Genomic DNA, 22,661 nt, shown 5'->3' with positions numbered 1-22,661 from the left:
ATGTATTTTTATTAAAAATATTTTAAATTGAATTTTAAAAATAAAAAAATATTTTTAATTGAAACGGTTCAACTGATTTTTTATTTATTTTTACCGATTTTACCAAATTCTTATCAATTGATTATCAAAATTATTTTTAAAACCAACTAAATCAGTTGAAAATTTAGTGGTGTATTGGTTTAAGATTTTATAGGATTTTAAAAGATTTTTTTTGAGTAAAAAAATGTATTGGTATTCAATCAGGATTTTATGTCACTTAAAAACAATCAAGTGGTATTCAATCAGGATTTTCAAGATTTTTTAAAGAATATATTAAAATCTATTGGTATTTATTTGAGACTTATTATAACTTAAAAACAATCCATTAGTATTCAAAAATATAGGAATTTTAAAGGATTGTTGTATTAGAGGGATTTTGATGAACTTTTTAATTAGTAGTATCTATAAATACCAAATTCATAAAACAATCCCATCCAAACTCATAAGATTTTGGAGGATTGTTTGAAGTGACTTTTCAAGTGCTTCAAGAATTTTCAAGTAAGTTTTTCATCTTTTTTTTTTTCTATGCTCATGTCTTCTCCATTTTTTTTCTCTTGTTAATAATATTGCACTACTACTTGTATATAATATTGTACTACTGTTCTCATTTCATTTTCCTATTTGGTGAAACTTCTATACGTAAATGATAGTGTCATTAACTTGCTCTATTTTTCTCTCCGTTCTCTTTTATTGACTTGCTCTATTTTGGTCTATTTAATTGAGATTGTTCCTCAATTATATAACACAGAAAACACTTAAAATTTTAACTTTTTTATAACACGCGTCAAGAAAAAGGAAAGGTGAAAGCTAAAATTAATATATATATATATATATATATAAATATGTATGTAAAAGATGAATTTGAGTTAGGGTTTGTGTAAGTAGAATGAGATAAGAATGGATCTTAGTCGGGGAAAGAACCCTCTCAGCACAAAAACTGCGATCCCTCTCCCTCTCTTGAATTTATTATTGTTATCCTTCCCCTTTTATGACTCAACAATTATTTTATTTCTTTTTTTTACTATGAATTTTATTTTTTTATTTTTTATATTATGAAATTAGGATTTTTATATTTTAAAAAAGAAAATTAACATAAGAAACGAGTGAATAATTAAAAATAATTAAAAATTAAAAAATTATTTTGTACCTGTAACAAATTTCATAAAAAATTATTTTGTCCCACAAAATATAAAAAATTTGAAATATTGTTTAGAATATTTTTTAGCATATGTGGGACTACATAACTTTCTTCGTAAAGAATGTCATTATGATAATTTTTCAATTGAAGTGATGGACGAACCTTCATCTTCAACATTACTAGTTAATAAAAATCATAATTTTGAGCCTATTATTAAAACACAAGAGCAAGGGCGAAAAGATACTAATGTTTGGAGAACTAGTATAGCTATGAATATGTGGGTGAATTTTATTTAGAACGACATGATATTACGAAAAAATATTATTTTTATTTATCCAGACATTATTGTTTTTTTTATTATTTTTATATTTGACTCTTTTAAATTTGAATGTATGAAAAAAAAATCTTGAATTCTTATCCTATTTCAAAAATTTATGAAATTCTGCAAAGTTCACAAAGTTTCGCAAAATCTAATTAAATCCTAACTTAAAAGTCTTGCATAATCCATTAAAATCCTTATTGAAAGTCTCGTGAAATCTTACAAAATCTTAAAAGTCATGGAAATCTTGCAAAGTCTTTTAAAATCTATAAGACTTTTTTCAACTAAAAAAGTTTTTTAAAATCTTAATCCAATACACCCTTCTTATTCTCTGTCGAATCAACCAAATAGTTCGATTCAGTTTTCAAGACCATGATAATTCCGATAGATAAAAAAAAAATCATTGGTTAAAATATCTTATAACATCTCTATAAATTTATGGCAAGACCTTTATAAAGAGGTTCCAATTTTTTTCTTGTATTTGAGTCCCACCCTACCAGAAAAACAAAAACAAAAAATATCATATTAATTTTAATTTAAAATTCTTCTTCGAAGACCATAAACTCTGAACAAAAAATCTCATATTAATTCACATTCATTTGCATGTTCTTCTTCAAAGCACGTATATGATCTTACCTGTTGTTTTTCTTTGGACCTTTTTTTTTTATAGATTTTTCTATAAATATAGACCTGTAACTTTCTAATAGAAAAAAGAAAGGAGATAAAAATGAATTAGTGTTTCTAGTAAGTTAAAATAAACTAATTTACTTTATTCAAGTCAATGTTTTTTTTTCTTTTGTTGCTAAATCTATTTCCTCCGGTATCAAATTGAACTGAACTTATTCAACTCAATTTTGTTGATTTAATTGTAACTTCAATTTTCAAAACACACAATTAATAGATCAAATACAAGAACTTAAAAAGTGACCGTTCATAGTCTAATGTCTAATAAATAATTGCTTTATTTTTGGCATACGTAAAATGTTTTTATGTTTAGCATACTTTTTTTTGGGCGGGTATAAATGTACGTTAAGTATACTTTCCTAATCGACTAAATTTAGATACGGCCCAATGGGCCATACAAGATATATGCATCATGTATAAGGCTTCGTAGATAGATTCGGGGCCTGGCCCCTTATCTTGGGCTAAAGATATATGGCTCGTAATATATACACCTCCTTTTTTATAATTTTTATAATACACCTCCTTTATTATTTTAAAAAAATTATATAATATTATAATTTTTTTTTAATTTTACATCTTCAACTTTTAATTTATTATTTTTTTTATTACAATTTTTTTTTCTCTTTTAATTTTCACATACTACCAAAATAGGTGGGGTAAAGGAAAGTAAAGGAGTGCATGTAAAAATTGAAAAAAAAAGAGGAATGATGTGTGAAAAAAAAGTACTAAATTAAATATTGTGGATGTAAAATTAAAAAAAAATAAGAATATTTTAAAAATTTAATTATTTTTTTAAAAAGGAGGTGTACTTATAACAAAAAGGAGGTGTATATATCATGAACCTGATATATACACCTCTTTTTTTTTTTTTTTTTTTTAATAAGTACACCTCTTTCATTTTTTATTTTTCAAAACAATCCTAAAATATTCAAATTTTTTTATTTAATTTTTTAATTTTACATCTCTAACTTTCAATTTACTATTTTTTCTTTTCACACACCTCCTTCTTTCTCTTTTTTAGTTTTCACATTTATCATCTTATCTTCCTCTAATTCCTCATCTATTTCAGTGGGTAGTTTTAGTTTTCTCGATTTTTATATTACTCTTTTATTTTCTCGACAACATTGTTGGTACGTGTAGTTTTCTCGACAGTTTCTATCAAATTAGACACACATTTTTTCTTCCAACACTTCCTTTCCTTTCACCCCTCCAAAAAATTTAACATTAAGTGTAGTGTTATGAAAATGACATTTTCACTATTCTAAGTTTTATGCAGATAGTGAAATCAGGAAAAAATCGAAAAATGGAAAAAAAGAAAGAAAGAATAATGTAAAACTAAAAAAATTAAAATTACCTATCAAAATAGGTGGGGGTGAAGAAAAATTAAGGGGGTACATGTGAAAATACGGGAAAGTGATATGTAAAAAAAAGTGTTAAATTAAATGTTAGAAGTGTAAAATTAAAAATTAAAAATAATAAAAATTAAGGATATTTTAAGAACTTAATTATTTTTTTAAAAAAAAGGGGGTGTACTTATTATAAAAAAAGAGGTGTATATATCATGATCCCTTATCTTATTCTCACTCCCCATTTTTTTTTAATGATTTTAAATGTCTCTCACAATATTTATCTTTTTACAAGAAATACTATTAACTAAATTTAAGTCTTTAAATTCAAAAAATAATTGATGAAGTTGTTGGAATAAGTGTTTTGTTAATATTAAAAAAATGAAAAAAAAATATAAATTTAAGACAAATTTAATTAACTAAATTAATCAACTTTCCCCATGAACCACAAACAACTTAACTTATATTTAGAGAAGGCTTTTCACTATCCCATATTACACACCCAAGTATTTTTTTTTTCGAATAGATTTATTTATGTGTATTTTTTGTCTGCTAAATTTTTTATTACAAATTTAGTTCTTTCAATTTCCAAAATTATGCAATGTTTGTCTACCATTATATATTATCTAAAATTAAATAGAAAATGAAATTAAAAAAAATGAAATAGAAAATAGTGATATTCCCGTGAATATAACACTACTGACAGTTACTTAGCCACATAGGAAAATAGTAATGTCAAAAAAATTTAAAATTGAAAAAAAAAATTGTTCTAATTAATTATAATTTTTAATTAAAATAAAAACAAATAAATGACATCAACCTGGTGTCGGGTTGCCACTCCCAAATATATCAGTATTTTCTATTGAATTTTAAATACTATATTAATAGTGGACTTTTTTTTGGTTCGTCCCTGGAGTATCCACCGCCGACAGCAGTGACTAATCTCCTCGCTACGTTGGAGACACCTCAAAGGGTGGGATAGCTGGCCCCAAGATTTAACGCGGCTGCATACACAAGGCAGGATTCGAACCCCTGACCTTGCTTAAGCGTGGATCAACCCCTACTAGTGGACTAATATTAATTTTAAAAATTGTGAAAATGAAATTTGTAATAAAAAAATTTAGATACTAAAGTTACACATTTCAAAATACTATACGGACCGAACTTAAGCGTAAAATAAATTAGAATTCGCTAACTTTATCCTGCATTAATTAATCGTAGCATACAGGTACAACATTAGGCATTAGCTACTTCACTTCCAAGAGTTGATTCGGTTACCAACAACTCCAATAGTTCAATTATACAATCTCAATCTCCCCCATAAAACTATAATCTATCTTACTAATTCATTCTTCTTCAAAGCAACCAACTAAACCATTATTCGACGCCGAATATATATATGAATTGCAACTAGCTTACAGAAGACGCAAAATGGCCAAAAACCTCGCCTACTTCACATTTTCCCCGAAAGCCATAGTAATGCTCCACCTCTCCCTCGTTGGCGTCACCCTAAGGCACATGGTCCTCACTGAGGGTGATGTAGTTACAAAACCCTCTACCCCTACGATCACTTTCTTCATGCATGACATCATTGGTGGATCAACCCCTTCGGAAAGAATCGTGGCTGGCACCATTGTGAACACTCAAACCAGTAACCTTCCTTTCTCAAAACCCAATAATAGGGTCTTCCCCTTCAAAGGTGCCATACCATTAGTTGATACTAGCACTTCCACTAATGTTCCTACACACACAAGCACCATGGTGGTGAAAAACATCGACAAAAACAAGGTCGTTATCGATAGGAACTCGAACTCCATTCCACTAACACTTGAGAAGTTTTTGTTTGGAAGAATAACGGTTATTGACGATGAAATAACAAAAGGGCACGAGTTGGGGTCAGGGGTCATTGGTAAAGCACAGGGTTTTCACTTGGCTAGCTCATTGGATGGAAGTAGCAGAACCATGGCATTTACAGCTTTATTTCGTGGTGAAGGTGATGATGACGATGATGGTGCTGTTAGTTTCTTTGGGGTGCATAGAACGGCTATACAGGAGTCTTATATTGCTGTTGTTGGAGGAACTAAAAAATATGATAATGCAAAAGGGTATGCGAAAATTGAGACTGTACTTTCACCTGAACAGCACACGACAAATGGGGTGGAAACACTTCTTCAGATTAGTGTCTACATAAGCTAGATTGCTGTGCTTTTTTTCATTGACATATTGTTTATGGTGGAATTAGTTTAGAGATTCTTTTACTTCAAACTAGCACGATAAGCGTTTCAATTTAGGTATATTGTGCTTTGAGTTTTACGGGATGAGACAAAAGTGGATTAGGAAGGTTAATGGTTACTTGTTTCTAAAGATTCTTCAATAATTAACAAGCAATAATTTCCATACACATAAATACTAAGATAAACAGAATGAATAATGGAGATACTTGCAATACAAATCATGGTTCAAATTGCATAATGTTCTAGAGTTACAATGCCAAAGCGCTATAACTACGTGATTAAAAGAAAGAAAACGAGAGAACTACACTAATTCTACTCCTATAAAGCAAAAAGGAAAGTGGCCGAGAATTAGTCATACCTAAAAACGATTCCTTGCACGAAAGCCATATGCGCAGGCAGAGAGTGCTTGAGATTCTAGTCTTAGTATGAGTTTTCCGACCTCCATAAATTACCATGCCTTGCATATTTATAGAGCTAATCAAGGGCAGTTAGTTGTGTGTGAGTTATTGGAAAATAACCGTTATTCACTACGTTCTCATTACGTGGTCTGACATATAACTTCTCATAACCACTCATCTCACGTGCTTTTATCTTTTCGATTCACTTTCCAATAACTGCTCTATTTTGACTCCTCAAACCCTTTTAGAAAACCTCTAGCAACTTACTTTATCAATTCTTCGATCATTTCTCTCTTCGGCTCTCTTTGATTCGACCCATTCTCTTCGACCCCAACTCGAGCACGAACAATTAAGGCTACTAATACGATCCTGGTAGGTGTTGACCTTTTCCGTCTCGAGTAGCTTTCGCAAATACCATTTTCGAGTCATATGATTTTCGAGTGTCCCTAACACATATGCTATTTGTTTGTAGGAAAAAAATATTGTTTTATCCTTGATATTGTTTGTACTTTGTAGGAAAAGAAGCAATACTATTTTTTTTTATCAGATATAAATATTTATGAGATATGACTTTTGATTTAATTTATGTTACACAAATTTGGTTTGGTTTTGTTGGAGTTTTCATTTTAGTAAGCAGAAGATTAGAGAACAGAGAAGAAGTTGAACCACTACAACACCGGTTTGTTAGCGTGCGCTTAAAACCATTTATGTCAATTATACAAGTTATTAAGCTATTTTGATGACACAGGCGTTGTGATAAATTATTCTTCCAATCTGCAATACATAATTTTTCGATGTACGAGTGTGGATGAAAGAGTCCTAATGTAGATATTGCAAATAGGTATGTTGAATAACGTATATGTTGAGAATGACCTATAAGCTTATCGATTTTAATGTTTCCTCCTAAAATATAGTGTTAAATTTATCTTAATTTATTCATGATCATTTGATGAATTTTTCTTAGTATGTAATTCTCTTGTATTTTTAATAAATGGAGTTTTTATTATAATATTTTTAACTCATTCGCTTTTATTAATTGATTTATTAAAAAATTATAAATTTAAGAGGAAGAATAATTAAATACTAAGATGTCAAATCTTCTAAATTTTGTGTATTTCAATAAACTGTATTCAATTAAAAGTGTGTTTAAAAAAATATGTTAAAGAGTATATTGAACTAAACTCTTGACCTAATGATGAGTTAAACTAGTTCTCTTAAATTTAATTCTCATTAATGTTAATATAATATTTGACCAGTAAAAATTTCATTATATAACTAAACATTAATTTTTAGTTATCAATTTTATAATATTACATAAACCATATTCACATAGAAAAAAAAGTGTCCGCTAACATTTATCTTTTTAACGATGGATATCAAAGTTGCATTCCCATTAATTAATAAAAGAAAATCATTTTTCCAACAATGATTTCATCCATTCCCATTAATTACTAACAAATTAAAGTATGCATGGCAGATAAATCCCAAGTCATAGATAGATACAGGTGAAAATGAACCCAATTATGACCGGGAAAACCAACTTTGACTCACACTAGACAAGAGAGTGGATTGAAGAGATGAGAGACGGAAAGGAAATAGAAAGAGTAAAATTAAAGCAGTGAAGTAATTAATAGGAAAGATATGCAGTGAGTTGCAGGAGAGTCTGGACGCCATCAGTATTGTGTTGCTGATTAGGGGAAAGCGGAAAAGTCTTGATGATGGCATAGCCTTGTGCGTTGAGATATCTGCCAGTCCCTCCAATGATGGCAAGTTGAGATTGGGAAACTTGAGTACGATGGACGCCAAAGAAGCAGAGACTGTCAGCGTAAGCGTTATCTTGGAACTTAGCAGTGAAAGCCATGAGCTGGCTGGTTCCATCAACAGCGCTCGCAATGTAAAAGCCCTGCGCCTTACCCACCAAACCCGAACCCATTTCCTCACCCTCTGTCAGCTCATCATCGAACACACTCATTGTCCCAAACATCACCTTTTGCAGTGTCATTCCCTCCGGAAGTTGGTTCGTGTTTGTCACCGGGAAACCGCTCCCTCCGCTCACCAAGTTGTTGCCGTTGTTGTTGAACACGCTCCCCGTGCTACCGCCCAGTCCGGTCAGGAAAGGCAGGTTGTTGTTGTTCAGGATTCCGCCGTTGTTGTTGTTCTGAGGAACCCCGTTGTTCAGAGGAATGTTCGCGCCGTTAGGCTTCGCGAATGCCACTTGAGCGTTCAGAGCTGGATTCGTCACTACTCCCGTCACCGCTCTCGCTGTGGGGTTCGACCCTCCCAGAATGTCGTGCATGAAAAATGACAACGTGTGCTGCTCCTCGTCAACGCCGTTCACCCCCTTCACCGCTTCAGGAGCCTCTTCTCCTTGTGCTGCCTCCTCAAGGATTCGAGTTGAACTCGCAGTGCCAAGGATCATTATTAGTGCTACCAAAAGTATGCAAAGAGAAACAAGCCTTGCCATAATTTTATTTGATACTTCTTGATGATTATTAGAGAGCTTTAAATAGCAATTAAGAGAAGGGACTTCAAATTAACTCTATCATGGAGTTGATGCCAGCGGAGTGGTTCATGTGTGCTGCTAGCTGATTACGTTCAATCTCCCCATGTAGTAGTTACAACTAAACGGCGCCTATATATTATTCTTATCAATTATACATTAATGACATAATCATTCTTATAGGAGTCTTTGCACGAGGCCAAAACCATTATTCAATTGGACAACCAAAGAGGAAAAACATCAAGTCACATCTTGTGCACCCACAAGAGAGGATTCATCCTTCGTGACCCAGTAAAGAACGAGTACACAACAGTAACCTTAGTAAAGTACAATTCTACAAAAAGCTTAAATGATTATTTTAAAATGTATATATATATATATATAATATATATATATATATATATATATATATATAATATACACTAGTACAAAATATGAAATTTACGTCATTGTATTCTCGTCGTACCAAGAAAATTCAACGTTAAAAAAATACGGTAGCATTTTTGTAATTATAATCAAGTTTTTTACGTCGGACCTTATAGGAGCCGACGTAAATTTGAAAATCTACGTTGGATATAGCTTGTGTTCGACGTAGATTTTCCAAATTATACAACTAAACGGCGCCTATATATTATTCTTATCAATTATACATTAATGACATAATCATTCTTATAGGAGTCTTTGCACGAGGCCAAAACCATTATTCAATTGGACAACCAAAGAGGAAAAACATCAAGTCACATCTTGTGCACCCACAAGAGAGGATTCATCCTTCGTGACCCAGTAAAGAACGAGTACACAACAGTAACCTTAGTAAAGTACAATTCTACAAAAAGCTTAAATGATTATTTTAAAATGTATATATATATATATATAATATATATATATATATATATAATATACACTAGTACAAAATATGAAATTTACGTCATTGTATTCTCGTCGTACCAAGAAAATTCAACGTTAAAAAAATACGGTAGCATTTTTGTAATTATAATCAAGTTTTTTACGTCGGACCTTATAGGAGCCGACGTAAATTTGAAAATCTACGTTGGATATAGCTTGTGTTCGACGTAGATTTTCCAAATTATACAACTAAACGGCGCCTATATATTATTCTTATCAATTATACATTAATGACATAATCATTCTTATAGGAGTCTTTGCACGAGGCCAAAACCATTATTCAATTGGACAACCAAAGAGGAAAAACATCAAATCACATCTTGTGCACCCACAAGAGAGGATTCATCCTTCGTGACCCAGTAAAATACAATTCTACAAAAGGCTTAAATGATTATTTTAAAATGTTATATATATATATATATAAACAACCTATTTTAAAGCTTTTTTTTTTTCCAAGAGTTAATATTTAAATTTTTTATAATAATTATTAAAAAGTTATTAATTAACATTATACCTGCATCCCCTTTAAGAGTATATTTGTAAAAACTTATAATCCTACCTTTTGTATGTTTCAGTTAGAAAAAAAATGTTTATAAAATGCTATGCCATGCAAATGCACACACCAGACTTGCACTTCGGTAATTCATGAATCGTCTAAATTTTGTAGCAAAGTTCCCAGTCAGGCTGTCATAGTACGGTCCTTGTTTTGTGCGCTTCCAAATCAGGTTTGTCTTTTTTTTTTTTATCAAGTGCATGTCCTCTAAAGTAAAATAGTTACGGTATTTTGTAAAATATCTATACTATTATTTATTATTAGTCAAGATAACACTCACGGACACTAGATCATTTATATATGTCCATATTTACTCCATTTCTATTTACTTTTAATATTTATTTTTTCTCATTCACATTTTGGAGCCTTTTCATATTCAATGACAGTAACAAGAAGACAAGAAGTACCGTACTGTGCCCATCCCCTAACACTACTTGTGTTCTTGTGATCTCTTGCGTTTTTCTATTTTTGTAGTCTGAAGGCTAAATCTTTAGTAAACTGATCTAGCTAGATGCAAATTTTGTTATTAACGGTGCGTTCTTTCTTTCTTTATCATGTTTAACGCCAACGGCATGTTTCCAAATTGTACGATCATCACTGTTCAAAAGTACGGTTGCTAATTTCTTTCTTTTAAAAGACAAAGATGATTCAACTTATTTAAATGTTACAACCATCACTATGCAATAAGCAAAAGATTAAGGGGGTTTCAATACATTTTTTTATATAAACTCATAAAAAATTTAAAAAAAATTAATTTAATTATAAAATAAATAATCCAAATTATACTTATAAAATAAAAAGTAAGATAAAATTATAGAAATTAAAATTATAAGATTTCAATAATATTATAAAATATTAAAAAAATAAAAAATTAATAAATAGTAAAATAAAAATTATTAAAATTAAAATATAGAAATTTAAAAATTTTAAGTGAAAAGATAAAAATATACTTAAAAAATTATTAAAATTAAACTATTTAAATATATAATAATATTATTAAAAATAAATTAGAATATATAAAATAAAAATAAAATGAGTAAATAATTTAAAAATTGAAAGAATAAAATATCATAAATATTATTTAAATAAATTATTAAAAATATAAAATATAAAAAACTGTACCGGTACCCTCTCAAATAAGATGGGTACCATATAATTTCTCATAAGTAAAAAGGTATTTCAAGCACTACGTATTTTCCTCATATCCTTTGTGCTCATGGGTATTAATTAGTCATTATCTTGTAATTTTGTTTTAAAAGTTATTTTGTAGCATGATTGGTAGTGAGTTTTTTTGTTGTCAAATATCATATTTGTTTAGATATGGATATTGAGAAGGAAAATACACTTTCTTCTCTTGACAACCTGCTGCGTAGAGAAGAATCTTTAGCACATTGTTTGGATTTTGATGATGAGAGTTTATACTCCAAAATTTGGACAAAAAAAATAATATGGAGGCATTGTAAATCTGATGAATAAACTTATCAATTTTACAATACATATATATAGTGGTGAAATTGGTTTTAGTATGAGAAGGCATTGTAAAAATGATCTTCCAAATAATACAATAAAAGATCGAATGTTTTGTTGCTCTGCTGAAGGCTTTCAAGCCTTTCATCGTAATTATAAGAGAATCATTGAAGTGGAAAAAAAACCAAGCTAATACAAGAATAGGTTGTGCAGCACACATGCAGATTTCTATTCAACTTAATGGCAAGTATTCTGTTACTATTCAACTTAATGTTCATAATACATGCATATAAGAAAACGTTGTGTTACATCTATCAAATTAATCTTTATTTTATAAGGAAGTTAAAAATAATTATCTATAACTTCTATTTTCATTTTTAAGTGTTGATTTTTTCATTTATTGTACTTAAAAATCACAAAATTGTAACATTTTCCCTTAAGTTTGACAAATGTTGTAATGTCCTTTTTTTAATAATTAAATAATTAATTAGAATAATTAGATATAATATATATATATATATATATATATATATATATATTATTAATAAAATAAAAGGGAGGGGACTTGTTAGAAATATTTGGGCTAGACTTTGAACTTAACTCAAAGCCTAATTTAAATAAGAGAGGTTAAATAGGATTAAATTAGATTGCACATGTTTTTTAAACCCTAAGAGCTCATAGGAGAAAAAAACCAAAAGAGATTGTGTAGAAATTAAGCACAATTTGATGGTAGGAAAAACACGATTTGACTGCAGAACCATTCTGTGAGACTCATCACTTTAAGTAGGGGAATTATCAAGTCTTAAACATGTATGAGAGATAAGGGTGGAGAGGTGAACCCTATGCTTTTTAGGTTATTTGTTTAAAGTGAATCTTTTTCTATATGGTTACTAATTGAAATTATATCATTGGCTGTATGTTCTGATTCTTATTTGTGTAATGATTAAATTAATAAAGAAATTTTGTACTCTAAGGATTAGGATGGTGGTTATGCATGAATTTTGAGGATTTTGAGTAAATTGTGATGAGTTGGTACAATGAGGTTTATGGACCAAATGCATTTTAAGTTGAAGTGTTTGATATGTATGATAAGTTGGAAGAAGGAAAAAATAATTATTTAACTAATTATTTCATATGTTTTAAATAATTATTTTGTACATTTTAATTAATTAGTTTGTACATTTTAAATAATTATTTTATAGGTTTTAAATAACTATTTGTACATTTTAAAGAATAATTGCAGAGTCAATAGGGAATACTAAGACTAAAAATTAAAAAAAGTAATTGATGAATAATGTTGAGACTATATGGTCTCTCCACGTCGGACGTGGAGTAAACCTTATTAAGCGTTATGCATATTTCTTTTAATTGTTTTATTTTAGAGTTTGTTTGTTGAATGAGCAACCATGAAGAATGATTGATATTGTTTACTAATAAATTAAAATTAATGAATATATTGAAAGAATTTGTTATGGTTGTATCGTGATGTTGTTTAAATAGCCTTATTTATATATTATTGAATAAATATGATGAGATAAATTAAGAGAATTTGATGATGATGACATGTGGTGAGATATGATGCATGAAATAAATGATGATGTGATGTAATATTGAGTTGTAATGAATATGGTGAAGATGCATTTTGTGAAAGTATTGATGATGAGACATGATGAAGAAGTCCAGTACTACGGACTGACACTCGAGGAGTTGATGATGCATTTGAGTGGTTAAATTGTTTGTGAGATAGTGTGAGTTTATATAGGTGGGGTATCATAGGTCATCTACGTGTGTCCTGAGAGTGCTATAGTGAGGAAACCTCTATCGGAAATAAGAGACTACCATGACCAGCTACAACATTTTGACAAGATCCTAATAAACATCCCCTAGTGAGGTGGTTTAAGGGGTAATTTATTGCAGAGTGGTCCTTACACTATTTGATGGATGGTCTCGTTGCATTACTCCTAAACTATTTTGTATACTTGATGATGAGAAGGAGATTGGTACTACATGCATGTAAAGTTAGGAGATTACATCTCACGAGTGTTAATTAATGAATATTATTTATTGTGATTGATAGAATGATGATGATAAATGGAATGTAATATGTTAACTTGTTATTAATATTGTATGAGAGGATATTGTTTTAATAGTATGACATCTGGACTAAGTTCTATGATTAGCATTTGTTAAGTTGAATTTCTTTTAAGTTGTTTTATTATTAGAACTTAAGAAGATGTTTTATTCCATTTGAAATGACACTTTATAAATTTTTATTTTTGATATTGATGAAAGATGTGAACCTTTTTTACCAAATTATGAGAAGTATTATTATAAACGTTTTATTTTCTAGAAATTTTGTTACATTGTATTTATTAAATCCTTGGGGTAGAAAGGTATCACAACTTACCTTTTACTCCCTAATTTGATCATATCTTAAATTCACAACACCCTTTCATGTGATTTCAAAGCTAAAGTTAACTAAAATCGAGGGCTATAATTCTTATGAAACAACATAAATCCTAATTATGTTATATATCATGCTCGGCAAGGCACTTCTCATGCATGATATTAAGAGGTCAAAAAGTTCTATAGAGTTTTAGCACCTAGTGTAGTTAAGGTTATGCTCAATGAGAAACTTACATAAAAATAATATTAAATGGAGTCTGATGTGGTATAGTTAGGGCCTAACACCAAGAGAACTGAGAGCTCTCGATAATTACCACACTCAATGCCATGGTGTTTTGTTAGGTGTGTCATGAACTCTACACTTGTGTAGAAATGCTACTTTTGCAAATTGGAGGCTTCCTATCCACCAATTGCTCAAATACCTCTCATATACGAATTAAAGCCTAATTTAAGGGTTCTAACCCATCCTTAACTCGATTATTTAATTAATTTCACTACCAATTCATCATATTTGATTTTAAGGTTCCTAAAAGTTCTTGCATTTTATAACACCCTAACTTTTCTAAATTTATTAAAGGGATGTTTTAATTAGTTAAAAAAGTTTTGTAAAAAAAAATAGTAGAGGTATTTTAAATGATAATTATGAGTGTTTTATTTAATTATTAAAAGTTTGTTAAATGATTTTGTTATATGATTTAATTGGAGAATATGTGTTTTTATTATAATCATTTTTTTTTGTGAATTTGGTTTTATTTATAATTGTTTTTATTTTTTAAATAAAGAAAAATGGGAGTTTTGTTTTAAAAGGGAGTTTTAGAAATCCACGATCATTTTATGCTTTTTCTTTTCTCTACGCTCCTTTCTTTGAAACCCAAAGAACTTCAGGAGGAGAACACAAGGAGTACATTATAGAGATTTGCATTCATTATCAAGCATCTATATCAAGGTAAGAGAGAGTAAGTAATCTCATTCTGAGGTGTCAGATATTTGTTAGATAGTGGGATTAGTCCTCAATCTCGTTGGTTGCTTTTTTATGCTCTATGGGAGAAATCTCAATTCGATATATACAATGAGAATTGGTGCTTCATATGATTTATGCATGCTCTTTGATTGATTTTTGTGCTATATATGACATGAATTGCACTTGGATTGGAACAATTGTGAATCATAGTTCTCATAGGAAACTGTTGATTTATATAGCTGGTTGAAGATTGATGTCAATTGATGTTGATGAGATGTCAATTTGAATAAATAAAATGAAGTATTAAATAATTTTTAAACTTTTTAAAAATTTGCAAACTTAATTTATGTATTAAAAACTTTTAATTTAACGGTTGGGTCGTTAATATTTGATACAAAACATAAGTTATTAAGTAGAGTAAGTCTACCAAGATTTATTCTTGGAGTAAGTCATAGTAGAGTTACTTCATTCAATAATTCATGATATACATTGAATTTCAACAATCTAATTATTGAAATAAGAGTTATTATTAAATATATTAAGTTTACAAATTTTTACACAATTTGAAAATTATTTGATACTTCATTACATTAATTCAAATTATTGATAATGTGCTTTTGTTATTAACCATTTTAATTTGAATTAATGTAACAAAGTATTAAATGATTTTCAAATTCTGTAAAATTTTGCAGACTTGATCTATTCATTGAGAACTTTGGTTGAATTGTTGAAGTTTGATGTAAAATATGAGTTATTGAATAAAGCAAGTCTATTAAGACTTTTTTTTGGGTAACTGGATGTCAGAACCCAAAAAATTTCAATCTTACACACAGATGATTCTCTCCCTGATTAAAAATCTCATTAATCAAGGAATGTCCAAATACCAGATTAAACCTTAATTGATGGATTTGAAAAGTAGTTCGTCGGAGTCGTCACCGATGTTTTGCTCAAAACATCAAAAGAAGGAAAAGATTTTTGAAAAATGTCAATTTGGTCTTTCTAACTAGAATTGGGTTTGGGGGTCGGTTACGTGTAAGGAAGGTGTTAAGCACCTTACAATGCTCTGAATCAGTACCCTGATGATGAAATTAACGCAATATGGAATAGTAATTTAAATATTTGGTTTCCTTTATTGATGATTATTTACATGTTATGATTTAAATTTATGCGATTTACCCTAAGACATTTACATGATTCTTTTAATTATACGTTTGTTTATGACTGAAAAAATAGATAAGAGAGAGAAGAGATTTGATAAAATTACCTCTTTGAGCACTTTTATAAATGCCTTGAATGTTATGGTCTTAAGGCACTTTTTGACTACCTTTCACACTACAAAATTCCTCACAACTCTCCAAGAATATAAGAAGAATTAAAGAAAGAGAAGAATTCTAACTATAACAACTTTAATGGACAGTTTACTCTGCCTTTTTTCCTTCCCCTAAACATTGTGCACAAGACTTATATTTATAGGCACGAAAATTCATCAGAATGGGCCGTTCTGATATCGGAATGGATTTTTTTGGAGGATTTTGTTACATATAAAATCTAAAACTGGAACGATCTGTTCTGAATTTAAATTTTGCACATAATAAACTAGGTCAAAATGGGGTGTTCTGATCTAGAGTTACAAGCTATTTTCAAAGCTTGGAATGACTCGTTCCAATTTGGGAACGACTCGTTCCGGTCTCCTAATTCTGACCCTTTGCATTTTGGGCCTTTAGATGTTGCTCTAGTTTGTTCTTGCATCAAAAATGGGCCTTTAGGGTCTTCTTTTCCTTGTTTAGCCTCGTTCTTCATGTTTTAGAGTATCTTAGACGAAATTGGGTGTCTACAATATAATGCCTCCTTATTAGGACTAGAAATGAGTCGAGTTAAGCTAAGCTCAGCTCAACTCAACTCAATACTATTTGACTAAACTCATAGCTCGACTCTAGTTTGATATGAACCTTTTTTTCTAACTTGAAGTCGACTGAGTTTAAGTTCGCTAGTAACTTCAGCTCGTTAGCTTAAATCACATGAACCAAGAGCCATTTTTTTTTAAAAAAAACTTTATACAATTCAATATTTTAAATTAATAATACAAATTAAACAAAATAATTGTTTAATTTTTTGAAAGACAAAACATAATTTATTCTATTAGCTTTACAAGGCTACAAGATATGACTTTAAAGAAACACAATTATAATCAAAGTCTGTATAAATGAAAACCACTACATCTTGCATAAAATGATAAAAATTTTGAAGTGTCCATTTCTTTTATTATTATTCACTTATAACTAAGTTTTGAAATTTTAATAAGTTAAACTTAAATAGAAAGTTAATTATATATTTATATGTCAAGCTGATTCATGAATCAAGCTTAGCTCATTTATTTATCAAACTCAACTCATTTGGTTAATAAACCAAGTTTAACAGGTTAATTATCAATTCGAGTTTAAAATATTTTCGGATTGGTTCAATTTTTTGTCACTCTTTCTCCTGATATATATATCAAGACGTACTTTTAAAGTAAATAAAATTATATATATATATATATATAGACACACACATATATATATATATATATTTAAATTTACTTAAATTTATTTCGTTCAGTAATTCATATTTTACATTAAATTTTAATGATCCAACAGTTGAATTTAAAGTTTTTAATGTATAGATGAAGTTTATAAATTAAAAAAATAAAGATTATTTGATATTTCGATTCAAATCAATATATAAAATAATTTTATAATTATATATCAATTTAAATTAATGAAATGAAATATTTTTTATTTTATTTTTAATAATTATAGATAATTTTTAACAAATTATTTTGCTTTTTTTTCTTTTTAACGGTGGCACGTAATATTTTTTTTTTTTCACCAATACTACTGTAACTATGTTATTATTAAGACATTTCTCCGAACATATATAATGATGTAATGATGACTCTGCTGCTAGTCACGTAGTATCTTGCCGATTATGTACAGAAGATGCACTTCCCATCTTTCGATTGAGAACTTAGGTGAAATAAGCAAATCATGTCGCTTCTGATTTTGATTATGCCTCTACCCGTGGTTACTATTGTCGTCGACTTCCTCAATTTTCCAATATTCATTAATTGTCCATTTGAATTTGATTAGGTAAAAATTCAGGATTGCCACATGATTTTGTGCATTGCATGTTAATTACGTGTGGTTTTTTCTTTAACCCCAAAAGAGAAGAAGATACGTGTGGCTGTTATTAAATGTGTGTGGTAGGTGGAACAGAATTCAATACCGGAGACATCTTTTTTGAGAATAAATACCGTACATTTATAATCTATCATTTTCTAAGAGTAAATGTAATGGGATTGCTTATAAGCAATTCCATATGCTATACACTGTTATATCAATTTTAACTTATTTTATGGGTTGTTTAAATTTTAGTAAAGTTACTTTTACAAGTAATTTTACTAAAATTTAAGCAATCTATAAAATGGACCAAAACTGATGTAGTAGTGATGTGACATAGGAGTTGCTTATAAGTAATTTCTATTGTAGATGCTCTAAAGCATCAGGATTAGTCTTATGTTTAATCTTTATTGTGCGGTAGGTGAAACAGATTTCGAAATAAATACGTAGATATTTTTTTTAAGAATAAATATTATAGATTTATATTTTATTATTTTTTATAATCATTAAAATTAGTCTAGAGGTTAAATAATTAGAAATATAAGACTTAAGTTCAATCTTTATCACAATCATTTTTGTAATCTTTCATGTCTTTATTAAAAAAATTATTTTATCACTTTCTATTTTTGTAATTTCCCAAATTTATAATTTTGGTCTTGAATTTTTATTATGACTTTTTAATAATTAAGCAATATCTGTATACATCTAACATATTATTTAAAATTAAATAGAAAATTCTAACAAGTGTTCATTAATGATATTATTCACAAATAGTTAATTAGTAAAAAGATATTAAAAATAAAATAATTAATTAATAGATTATAAATTTTAATTAAAATAAATAAGAAACATATTACATCTGTAAAAAAAATGTTAGTTCCTTAGATAGAGGTCGTGTAACCAATAAATATCAATTAATATCACTTATAATCACGTCGATATATATATATTTTTTTTATAATTTTGAATGATCTATTAATAGTGGATCAACATTGTTTAATTTTAAAAATTAGAACACCAGATTTATAATAAAAAAATCAAGAGACTAAACTTCACATTCGCAAAATTATTGGTATCAAAATTGAATTTAAATAAATGATTGTTTTAATTATTAAATATAGTTGTTCGAGTGAGGAATTTATCAGAATATATATATATATATATATATGAGGAGGGTTCAAACGACACTGCTGTAATTTTTATTAACTATTACACCGTTTAATAACTTTATATTAAATGTGAATTTTGAAAATCCAACCGTTAGATTGAAAGTTCATATCTCTTAGATCATATATGTCAAATTTTGTTAAAATTGAACAACAACTTGAAGGTAATCAAAGTGTTCATATTTTAGTATATTTTGAAATGTATATATTATGTCAATTTTGTTTTATGAGAATGAAGTATCAAATCATCTTAGATTAATATAAAATTTGATATATATGATCTAAGAGATATGAACTTTCAATCTAACGGTTGGATTTTCAAAATTCACATTTAATATAAAGTTATTGAGCAGTGTAACACTTAGTAAAAGTTACACCAGTATTGTTTGAACCCTCCTCTATATATATATATATATATATATATATATATATATTAAAGTAACTAATTTTATTTTATTATTCAAATAAAATAATTTCCTATTGTTTTTCCAAAGTCAATCTTTTTTTTTTTTTCGCAAACTATATACTACCAAAATTAAAAATACACAGACACCGAATATACGGTATTTATTTATTTATTTCACGATGGACTGCCTCTTTGATAGTTGTTTTATATATATACTAGAAAATATATATAATGGAAATATCATTTTTAATATGAGTATGAAAATTCTGAAGTGTGTAAAGTCATCAAGTGAGAAGTTATTTTTTCATCATTGATTGTATGTTTAGTATGGTAATTACTATTGATTAAAAATATTTAAAATGGAAGAATATGAAATTAAAATGAGAATTGATTAGAACATAAAAAGTTTTTCTTTCTCGGTAAACGTTGAAACAAAAGAAGGAGAAAAACCTAAACAAAGGCTGATGATGTGTTTGGATGAGAAATTCATATATGGTAATTCAAATTCATTTATTTGAAGAATTTCAAATTTCTTGAGGTGAAATGCTTTGTTTGGACGAGGAATTTACAAAGAATTTGAAATTCAAACATTTGTGAAATTCCTTCAAATAGTAGAATTTCAAATTCTCCCAAAAATGGGAGAATTTGAAATTCCTCATATTTGTTTTCTTATTTCACCTATATATTTTTATCTTATCTCTTCATTCTTTTAATTATTGGATATTCAAAAATATTTTTAAAATTATTAAATATTATCTAATATTAATTTTTAAAATTTTTAAATATTTAAAAATGGATTAATATTTATTTTTATAAAATTTAATTTTAAAATCTCAACATATAAATATATTTTTAAAATCAATTTTATTATGGTGGAATCAAATTATCATATTCAACCTAATAATTTAAAATTTAAGAAATTTGAATTGACTCATCCAAACAAAATATTTTAAGAATGATAGAAATTGAAATCAAAGTAATTCAAATACCATGAATTTAAAATTCCTTGAATTTGTAAAATTCCTCATCCAAACACACCATGAAGGTTATACTAGATTGGGATTTTGAAAAGACAATTTTAGCTTTTTTTGTTGTTGTAAATTTTAATGAATTTTAAAATGCTTTATAGAGATGTTATGATTTTTAGAATTTTTTTAAAAGATTTTTAAATTTTGATTTTCAATCAGGACTTTGTAATTCATATTTTAATGGATTTATATTATAAGATTTTCAAGAATTTTATGAATTTTACAAGAAAATATGGATTTGAAATACTACAAGATTTAATAATAAAAAAATAACACAAATAATAAAAAATAAAATTAACACAATTTTTCTATTTTTTGACAAATAATTGTCTTTATTTTTTGGGAAATAACTCATTTTAATATCCTCTTACCTAACATTTATTCACATATATAAAGTTATATTAATCCTTTATGTATTGATATCTTTTCTTTCATGAGTTTGAAACTGAACAATATGTTTCAAGTTATAGTTTTATTAACTAATAACATTGAAGATGAAGATTTTTTCACTAATTCAATTGAAAATTTATTAAAATAATATTCTTTGTGAATAAAGTCATGTAATGTCACATGCTAATATAAATTCAGCTTGTGTCTTAAATACTTTCTTTTTATTGAGGATTAATAAATATTTTAATTTTAATTTTTATTAAAAATAAATAATTTAATTTTAATAATTTAATTTTTTTAAATAGATAATATTTAATAATATAAAAATCGTTTTAAATAATTATTTAAAAATATATAAACACTTTTTTCGAGTAGAAATTTGAACCTACATCTATTACCTTATAAAAAAACTGGTCTCTTTCATAAAGTTTAAGAATTTTTCCAATAAAAAAATGCTCTTTATTTTCTAAAAACTCTTTTAAAAATGTATCCATACATGTTCTAACTTATATATAGAGAGTATATAAAATATTAAATATATAATTTAAATTATATATACGTAGAAGATTCTTATTTATTCTTTATGTATAAAAAATTATTAAATTAGTTCTTATATGTATAAATATTTATCGATTTAGTTCTTTAATCTTTTACACACTTTTAGTTTTTTTTTTTTTTTTGAAAGGACACATTTTTTAATTTAATCTTATACATGTAGGATATTTTAACTTGATCCTTGTATACAAGAGTTAAATTGAGAATGTACAATATAATAGGATTAAATTAAGAATACATTACATGTATAAAAGTTAATTAAATTAAGATTACGTAAGAGTTAATAATCATTATATGACAATAAAGACAAAACTAAACCGTTATTATTAAATTAATAATTTTTATGTATAGGAACAAATCACGAGCCTAAACCGTTAACAAAACTGAGCATCCCATCAGGACTTTGATTTTTATCAAGTGTGCATAAGATACCAAAAATATCATCTTGTTCATTTCATAATAAAATCTGACATGCACTAATGGTCAAGATTTATTGCTATTAATTATTAAATGGTTATCAAGATCATTTTAAAAAATAGAATAAAATCATATTTATAGAAATTAAAAATATATTTAAATATTTTTCATTTGTATACATAACAAGTGAAAACAATTCTTCTAAAGTGATTTTTTTTTAAAAAAAAAGGTAAATTTGTATTTAAAATATATTTATTTTTAAAATGAAAGTGAAATAATATTCTTAAATCTCAATAAATTAATATTGAAGTTTAATTTTCATGCATTGTTAGTATAACTTTTTTACATTATCAATAAAAAAACCAAACTAAATATAAATATAAAAATAATCATTATAAAAGTAAACAAATGTATTAATTATACATGACAATGCATGATTTGGTGTTAATTTCATAGATCAACTTCAATTCAAAGACTCCTTTCACATATAAAAAGCTAAGTTGACAATAACCCACAACTAACACACATTCAATACTTTGGTACCAAATATGTCAACTACACACAATTTGCAATATGTCAACTACACACAA

General features: G+C 27.5%; 2 protein-coding genes across 2 annotated transcripts; one reads left to right on the top strand and one right to left on the bottom strand.

Annotated features, from left to right (window-relative positions):
* Positions 1–4,666: 4,666 nt before the first annotated feature.
* LOC109807304 (dirigent protein 24) lies at positions 4,667–6,156 on the top strand. The gene has a single exon (XM_020369824.3). It carries the CDS (start codon positions 4,958–4,960, stop codon positions 5,720–5,722), a length of 765 nt encoding a protein of 254 aa, XP_020225413.2. The 5' UTR covers positions 4,667–4,957; the 3' UTR covers positions 5,723–6,156.
* A 1,473-nt stretch (positions 6,157–7,629) lies between these two features.
* On the bottom strand, positions 7,630–8,654 carry LOC145950849 (dirigent protein 25-like). Its single transcript, XM_083062676.1, has one exon. It carries the CDS (start codon positions 8,620–8,622, stop codon positions 7,786–7,788), a length of 837 nt encoding a protein of 278 aa, XP_082918802.1. The 5' UTR covers positions 8,623–8,654; the 3' UTR covers positions 7,630–7,785.
* Positions 8,655–22,661: the final 14,007 nt, after the last annotated feature.

The sequence above is a fragment of the Cajanus cajan genome, chromosome 8 (genome assembly GCF_000230855.2).
Source record: "Cajanus cajan strain Asha chromosome 8, NIPB_CcT2T_4, whole genome shotgun sequence".
Taxonomy (NCBI): domain Eukaryota; kingdom Viridiplantae; phylum Streptophyta; class Magnoliopsida; order Fabales; family Fabaceae; genus Cajanus; species Cajanus cajan.
This window is presented reverse-complemented; position numbering and strand designations above follow the sequence as displayed.